The 8,038-nt window shown below is 51.7% G+C and overlaps 1 protein-coding gene across 1 annotated transcript; it reads left to right on the top strand.

Moving 5' to 3' along the window:
- Window positions 1-2,912: 2,912 nt before the first annotated feature.
- MSX2 (msh homeobox 2) lies at window positions 2,913-7,974 on the top strand. The gene is made up of 2 exons (XM_019637468.1): window positions 2,913-3,344; window positions 7,246-7,974. Exons 1-2 carry the CDS (start codon window positions 2,966-2,968, stop codon window positions 7,668-7,670), a joined length of 804 nt encoding a protein of 267 aa, XP_019493013.1. The 5' UTR covers window positions 2,913-2,965; the 3' UTR covers window positions 7,671-7,974.
- Window positions 7,975-8,038: the final 64 nt, after the last annotated feature.

The raw sequence follows: 8,038 nt of genomic DNA, 5'->3' as shown, positions 1-8,038 counted from the left end.
GCATCGTGCAGAGTTGACGCTCAGTGGTGACTGAGCTCCGAATGGAACCCCACTTTTCTGCCGGCGAGCATGTCACCGGGAACTGGCCTTTACCGCATGCCCCCTAAGTACCAAGGCCAGCCCTCTGGTAAGGGACTACACACTCTTCAGGCCGAGCCAAACTCTCAGCCTCCGAGATTTTACAAAGAACCCACCGTGAACTCGGTGAGGCCGGACGATGCGCTCCGTTTTGGGTATCTGGCAGGGAGACAGCATTCGATACGTTGTTACTGCTTTTGATACACAAAGCTTTTTATTGATCTCATACATCTCCTAGTTACTTTACGTAGCATATTGAATTTAATGATCACAAGAACCGTCCCAGGTAGGGGTTATTCCCTCTACTTTTGAGATAAAAAGGCTGGCCTAGGGCGAGGTAAGGAGCCCAAGATCGCAGGGCCAGGAATAGGTGAATAAAATGATCTGAAAACACAGCCCACGCAGGAGCTAATGCGCAGATAGAGCTTTCCAGAAAGGGTTCCAGTCGTGTTGAGGTTCCAGCGGAGGTGAGAGACCCTTTCTTGAATTGTCTCCACCCCAGCAGGGAGCTGAGAGCTGGCAGGAGAGGAGTTGGGCAGGTTGGTTGCCCCCTGGGCCTCTCTCCTGCTCACAGCCAGAGTTTGGCACCCTGGCTTTGAACACCAGGTTTTGTTTTTGTTTTTTTTCTTTAGTATCTACCATTTCCCTATTTCTGGCTTCATAAATTTCTTTGTGTGGACATCAAAATCTGAGAGTAGTGAGGAGAGCCTGGCTTCCCTTCTCCCTGAAATGTTCATCAAAATAAAAGAGCTCCCTAGCGTTCATTTTTATTTTAATTTCCCAGGAATGAGCTCCTGCCCCTAAATGGACAAATATTAACAAGGAGTTCTCAGGAACAATGATAAAACAGTGGCTAGGGACAGCCCAACTGGAAGCTGAACCCTTTTGCACACTGGCTGCTGAGGGCTCAACGAATTTCAGTTTTGCTTCCAAAATAGAGCCTGCACCTTGCTGGGTACCTCTAGGAGGCAGAGAGCTTAATCTGGATTTACCTGTACTGTATTTGAGATGCATATCAAGCCAACTATCATCAAGTATGACTCAAGGGGAAAATGCATACATCTCCAGATAGCTTTCATAGTTGTTGTTTTTCTTTTTTCTTTTTTAACTTTCTCTGATTTTCCACTTTGTTGAAAAACAGAAAAAGAACGTGCTTGTTCCTAGTGGTGAGATAGGGACCCAGAGGTTTTAGAATACTGTGGTTAGAGCTTCTTTACTTTTTAACTTGTTCAGGACCATTTCTAATCACGTTGAAATAACTGGCCAGTGCAGACTGTTTTTATCCTGTGAGATTCAGGTACTGCCTGTTTGGTTATCCTGAGCCAGCAGAATTTCACACCAGGCAGAAGTTTGGGGTGAAGGAAGCAAGGCATCCGAGAGCTGCTCTGGCACATGGGTCTGGGAGTCAAGTTCCAAAGACTTGAACTGGGAGGGAGCCTCCAAGCCTTGGTCATTTCAGTAATGACAAACCATGTCCATTCCTTCCAAGACTCTGGAAACTGTTTAGGGAGCGTGTGCTGTGTGCAAGGCCCTGAGCTGGGATAGCAAATTACCTCTTCACTCACAGGATAATGGCTCAGATACAGGGAAAGAGTCATTTGAAGCCATGGGTCTTGGCCCCTTGGCCTGCAGACATCCCAGGCCTCTGTGCACTGGAACTAGCTAGCTCTCCCCTTCCCTGAACTGAGACAGCCATCACTAAGGTTTGGGATGTAATTATCCAGGGTATAATTTGGAGTGGGGTGGAATATCGATGTTCCTTCTCTTTCATTCTTTCTTTCTTTTTCTTTTTTTTAAAACCAGGTGCAATGAATAAAAATGTGCTTCCCAAAAAGATCCACAGGCCCAGAGTGCGCAAACTTGGAACCCTGTATTTCTGAGATTTGCAAGAGGGAAGAAAGCACTAGATATTATCATGCCTTCCCCCCCCCCCTTCTCCTCTCCGTCAAAGGCAAACACTGGCACCCAAACACACACACAACAAATATAGGCTCAGACAAACGCAGGCACACACAATACAGTCTGCAGAAAAGGGTGTGGTGGGATGCAGCCCAGAGAGGAGATTCAGGGAAAAGAAAATACACGGACTCCAAGTGGCTAAGGGTGCGCTGGTTTTCTTTCCGAGTGGAAGGCATGGGGGGCCCCTGATTTAATTTGTCCAGTTGGAACCATTTGGGAGAGAGCAGCCCCTTGGCCACTTCTCCGGCTAGCTGCAGCCCTTCTTCTTCTAAGGGAGTTATAGTAATAGCGGACGCCGTTGAGCACTTACTAAGAGCAAAATACTAGTTTAAGTGCCTTGCGTGCGGGGGTGGGGGGTGGGGGGCTCGTGCTTTTCAGTGCTGGCTCCGAAAGTTGTCAAGTTAACCCACCTTCGGCGCGTAGTAGGCGCTTCATGAATGTTTTTGCAATTATCACTTGCAGATTTTAAACGTGTTCTGGCGGCGAGGGGGGTGTGATACAGACGCCCGGTACCTTTTAAAAAGAGGGGTCAAAAAAGAGAGAAGAAATGGGACTTGGCGAACTTCCTCTTTCAATAATCGGCCTTAATTACGCCTTGGACTTTTCAGTTTTGGCGTGATTATAACCCTTAAGGGATCGCCTAATAACAACTCTGCTGACTGCTCCTGTAATTAACTCCTAATTTATTTCAAACAGGGGGGGAAAAAAGAGGCCCCCGCCTCTTCCGGAAGAGCCAATCGGCGGCGAGCGTCCGCGGCGTCAGCGCCAGGGCCGGCGCGGATTGGCCGAGCCGCGTCTCCCACTTCCCCTTGGTGGAAAGGCTCGGCTCCCGGCGCGCCCCTCCCGTCTCCCCCCCAAAAAGTTTGAGCCGCCGCTGCCGGGTTGCCAGCCGAGTCGCGCGCGGAGAGCTACGGAGGGCAGAGAAGTCATGGCTTCTCCGTCCAAAGGCAATGACCTGTTTTCGTCCGATGAGGAGGGCCCGGCGATGGTGGCCGGCCCGGGCCCGGGGCCCGGGGGCGCCGAGGGGCCGGCGGAGGAGCGGCGCGTCAAGGTCTCCAGCCTGCCCTTCAGCGTGGAGGCGCTCATGTCGGACAAGAGGCCGCCCAAGGAGACGTCCCCACGGCCCGCCGAGAGCGCCTCCGCCGGGGCCGCCCTGCGGCCGCTGCTGCTGCCCGGACACGGCGCCCGGGAAGCGCACAGCCCCGGGCCGCTGGGCAAGCCCGTGGAGACCGCTTCGGTCAAGTCGGAAAATTCAGAAGACGGAGCGGCGTGGATGCAGGAGCCCGGCAGATACTCGCCGCCGCCGAGTGAGTGCACGCCCGGGCGGGGACGAGGGGTCCTGGAGGGAGCCGGGAGGGGGGGGCGGTATTCCAGGCTGGGGGTACGGAGACCCCTCTGCACTCTGCGCCCCGGAAAGCGAGCACATAGCAGTTCTGGGCCCCTTGGTATCCCCAGAGCTCAGCGCCCCGGCTGCATCCGAGGCACCCTGTGGGTAATGCCCGCACAGCGCGTGGCCCGGGTCCCCTCGCTGTGCAGAGCTGCACACAGTTGCGGAATCGCTTGTCTTTGAAGGGCGAACCCCAGCTGGGTTTGCGGGGGTTGCTTGGTTCGGTTTCTCTAGCCCTCAGCCCTGCGCTCCAGCCACTAAGGGCATTTTTGTTTCACTGTCCACCGGGGTCTCTTGTGTGGGGAGTGAAGGGGGACTCACGTCTAATGAGCACTCGAGTAGGTGCCAGGCTACGGCGAGGGCGTCTTAACGCCTTTCAAAGTGCACAGTCCTGCGAGGTGTACCCTCATTTTAAAGGCAGCTAACTGAAATCCAACCCGATGCTGGCTGGAAATCGTTACCTTCCATGGGTCCCCCGGGTGTGGAAGCAGGATGCCGCGAAGGGATGGTGGCAGGGAGGACATGTCCCCGCGGCCAGCACCTCGCTGGTGAGGTCCTCAGCTTCGCTGGGAGCGGGCTGGGGTCTGAAGCGCGCAGACTGGGCTTGGCTCATAGTAATAATTAACAGCATTCCAGCAGAGCTGGAGAGTTTACAAAGTGCTGCTCGTTAGGAAACCAGGTCCCAGTCATCGCTGGAACCCCCAAATGTAGGCAGAGGCACGGGACCTCTGGCTGTCCCCGTTTTCAAACACCCATGCTCTAAGAGGGCTGAACTTGCTTGATACAGGTCACCAACAGTGGCTGAACTGGCCGAGGGGCCCGGGTGTCCAAGCCCTGCTCCTCTGTAGGGTGCCCCGGGCACCACTGACCCCTCTCCCCAGAGAGACCAAGCAGAGGTCCGGACAAGTGGCGCCCCGCTTCCTGCCAATGAGGCGGGAGGGCAGAGTCAGGCCCAGGAGAATTGATTTGTCCTCCAGCTGTCGTGTCCACTTTTAGGCCCTGAATCCTTTTGCAATTTGGAGAACTCATTCCCTATAACTTTTTTTTCACTTCTGTCTCCTGACCTGTAAGGTTTCCCACCCCCACCGTACCTCTAGGAAAGGTGAGAATGGGGGGGCATGTGGAGGGACTTGGTCCAAAGCCGGGAGAGCTACGTCTTTCTCCATTTCCATCAGTCAGCCCGCAAGCCGCGAGGTGCACCGTAGTTTGTGAACAAAACAAAGCCCTATACCCAGGCGTCAGTGGCTGTCCCCTCTGGCACCCCTCTCCACCCTGTTAGAAACTCCAAAAGCTTCTAAAGGGTGTGGAGATTAAGGACTCAAAGAATTTAAACGCGAGTTTGCTGGGTCCTTTATAGCACTTTCAACTACATTATCTTATCTGATCTGTGTGGCAGCCTCTGGCCTCCCAGTAACAGATGAGCAGCAGAGTTCAGAGGAATCAACACACCGAGTTTGGGCTTGACAAAAAGGAGTGACCCGGTGGCAGATGGGGCCCCGGACATTCTAAATCTTCATACTCTGAGCCTCACTGCGAGATCAGTGTTACTTGCCCACTTTATTGATGGTGAAGTCGAGGCTCTGAAACTTTCAGAGATGTAATGTGTTGGACATACACTGAGTGCCCGCGTACTCCGAGGCCTGGGTCAAAGCCCAGCAGCACATGAAGGTTTCAGGCCTCCTCGGGGGTGGTGTCCAGAAGTCAGAAATCCCACTTCCACAGGCCTCAGGTTCTAGGATGGCAGTTGCCCACACGTACTCTGTAAACATCCCTACCAGGTAGTGTAGTCGAGCTTCCCTGCTCAACGAGCCAGCCTTGGGCCCTAGATTTGACCTTCCCAGGAGAAAAATCAGACTCTGAGGAGGATTTAATTTTAAAACTAGTGGGTTATTGGTGTTTGGGGCCTGGAGACGGCTGCGGGAGCCCAGTGATAGGGGAGCCCAGCGATAGGAGCGGTGGGTCTGGGGAGCGCCAGGCGACCCAGCCTGGGGCAGGAGGGAGCCACCCGCCCGAGCCTGGTTTTGTTATTCGGAGGAAGTAGGATAAATGCTGTTTTGCTTTGTATAATCGCATCCTTCCTCTGGCTGGTTTAAAATGGGGGTTGGGGGGAGGAGTGGTGCGCTGGGAGGAAGCCTCCTAACTTTATGGCTGTGATACTTGTGAGCAATCCCAGTCGCCTGGATTTGAACATTCAAATGCAGCCCCTCGGAGCAACCTGAATGGCTGTGCCTGGACACGGAGTTGCTTCCAAGCTTAGAGCAGGATCTAGCGAGGACCCTAGGAGCTTGGTGTCCAAGCTGAGACAGCTGCGTGCTCCAGAGGGCCAGGCAAGGTTGGTGAAGGCTGAGGGTTTCCCAGGTCTCAAATCTCAGACAGCGTTGTTGGTTTATTTGTAAATTAAGGAGCAGGCGCCGTGCTCTCTGGTTTACTCAGGGATTAGCATATGCAAGAGGGTACACATCTGTGGTTGCTTCTTACCCACCCCTCTCCCATATTTCTGGGTTTTGATTGATTGCAGAACTCCCTACCTTTCTTTTTAGTCACTTACAGTGATGGTTAATAATGTCACACCAGGACAGATCCATTTCTTGTTGGAAATGGAGGCTGGGTTGGGACTTGTGCTGTGTCACCCTCAAGTATGAAGTGTAAACTTTCTTGGGCCACCAAAGTAACAAAACAAGAAATGCGACATTCTCCCCATGAGTCCTTTGGAGTTATTACTGTGGCTACATTTGGAAAATTAGTATAGCTCATAAAAGCCAAATGCAGAAAATTAATTGTTTAGCATTCTGCCCTGCAGCTCCACACTCCTCCCCCACCTCCCCTTGAGGAAGAGAAGCCCAAAGTTAGCTGATGCTAGAGAACCACAAGGATGCCTCGTCCTGTGACTTCTTCTAATTGAATCCAGTTTAAACATGGAGGCTGGATGGTGTTGGCATACCTTTATTTTGCTTGTTATTTCCTCTTCCGAAAGCCTGGTGACAAAGTAATCATTTACACATTGGCTCCAAACCATAGAATGCCGAGAGATGACTAAGATGTCACCACATGCTCGGGCTGAATTTGGAGGTGGTGGGATTTCCCCTGACATTTACAATTATGGGCGAGCTAATTTCCCTCTCCTTCTTAGTAAAGTTTATACTACAGAAGCACCCGGCCAAAAAACTTCTCCCACATCCAGATCTGTAAGATGATGTTCAGGTTTTAGAATCTGTAGACTGGATAGAATGACAGCTGTGTGGTTGTTTATTGCATGGGGCTGCTGCCCAATCACAAGATACTATTATTAATTTACCACAGACCTTATCTGCATGACTGTCCCTCGTACGTGTGTTGATGCTGTGTGGCTTATCCTGCTGGAGAGAGGGGACTAACCCAGTTTTTTCATAAGGCCCCTTTCATGCATCCGAGGGAAGTGAGGGTTATTATTATGAGACCCCCTCCACCCCCATTTTAAAGACAAGAGAAATTAAGCTCAGAAGAGATGGTATTTTGTTCTCAGAGACCACGCAGCTCCTTTAACTTATGAGGGGTCTGTTCATAAATGTTCTATTTCCATTACTTGAATCCTGATTGTTTTCCATACAGGAAGTTCTGTTCCACCATTAAATCCCCCAACTTATTGATAAAAGCCTCGATTTTCAAATAAAGCAATTCATCTGTTTAAATATGGTCCTTCTCCACTCTTATCCCCCTCTCCCCCAGATACCACACCTGGTTTTGACAGGGGTATCTTTTTGAAAGATCAAGAGGGAGGCCGGCACACACACCTGGCGAGAAAGCCACTCGCTTTTGCTAATGCTCTCCCCTCTGTTCTCCAGGACACATGAGCCCCACCACCTGCACCCTGCGGAAGCACAAGACCAATCGGAAGCCACGCACACCCTTCACCACGTCCCAGCTCCTGGCGCTGGAGCGCAAGTTCCGCCAGAAACAGTACCTCTCCATCGCAGAGCGCGCCGAGTTCTCCAGCTCCCTGAACCTTACAGAGACCCAGGTCAAAATCTGGTTCCAGAACCGAAGGGCCAAGGCGAAAAGGCTGCAGGAGGCAGAGCTGGAGAAATTGAAAATGGCTGCAAAACCTATGCTGCCCTCTGGCTTCAGCCTCCCTTTCCCCATCAACTCACCCCTGCAAGCAGCATCCATATACGGAGCGTCCTACCCTTTCCATAGACCTGTGCTCCCCATCCCGCCCGTCGGACTCTATGCGACGCCAGTGGGATATGGCATGTACCATCTATCCTAAGGACGACTGCTCAGTAGACTGATGGATGTTTGTTGAAATGCGTTCCCCTCTCACTCCCCAGGAAGGCAGCACCGAGCCGGCACCCCTGCTCTGCAAACCTTGCTTGCACCACCCTAAGCAGCTAGGCCCAGACGGGCGGCAGATATAGTTTGAATTTGCTCTTTTGACTGCAGACACCAAGCCCTGTTTCCTTGGTGTCATCTTCAAGGAGATGCCCCCCCCCCCTCCTTCCACAAAGATTGGCTCTGGCGGTTTTTATCTATAAATATATATATAATAAAATATAATACATTTTTATACAGCAGACGTAAAAATTCAAATTATTTTGAAAGGCAAAATTTATATACGTATATATATATATATATATA

Source organism: Hipposideros armiger, unplaced genomic scaffold (assembly GCF_001890085.2).
Source record: "Hipposideros armiger isolate ML-2016 unplaced genomic scaffold, ASM189008v1 scaffold_33, whole genome shotgun sequence".
In the NCBI taxonomy this organism is placed as follows: Eukaryota; Metazoa; Chordata; class Mammalia; order Chiroptera; family Hipposideridae; genus Hipposideros; species Hipposideros armiger.
The sequence above is the reverse complement of the archived record's forward strand: the minus strand, read 5'-3'. Positions and strand labels throughout refer to the sequence as shown.

Coding starts and splice junctions, on each gene's coding strand:
- MSX2 (XM_019637468.1), top strand. CDS start 2,966: ATGGCTTCTCCGTCCAAAGGCAATGACCTGTTTTCGTCCGATGAGGAG. Junction 3,345..7,245: donor CAGATACTCGCCGCCGCCGA/GTGAGTGCACGC, acceptor TCTGTTCTCCAG/GACACATGAGCCCCACCACC.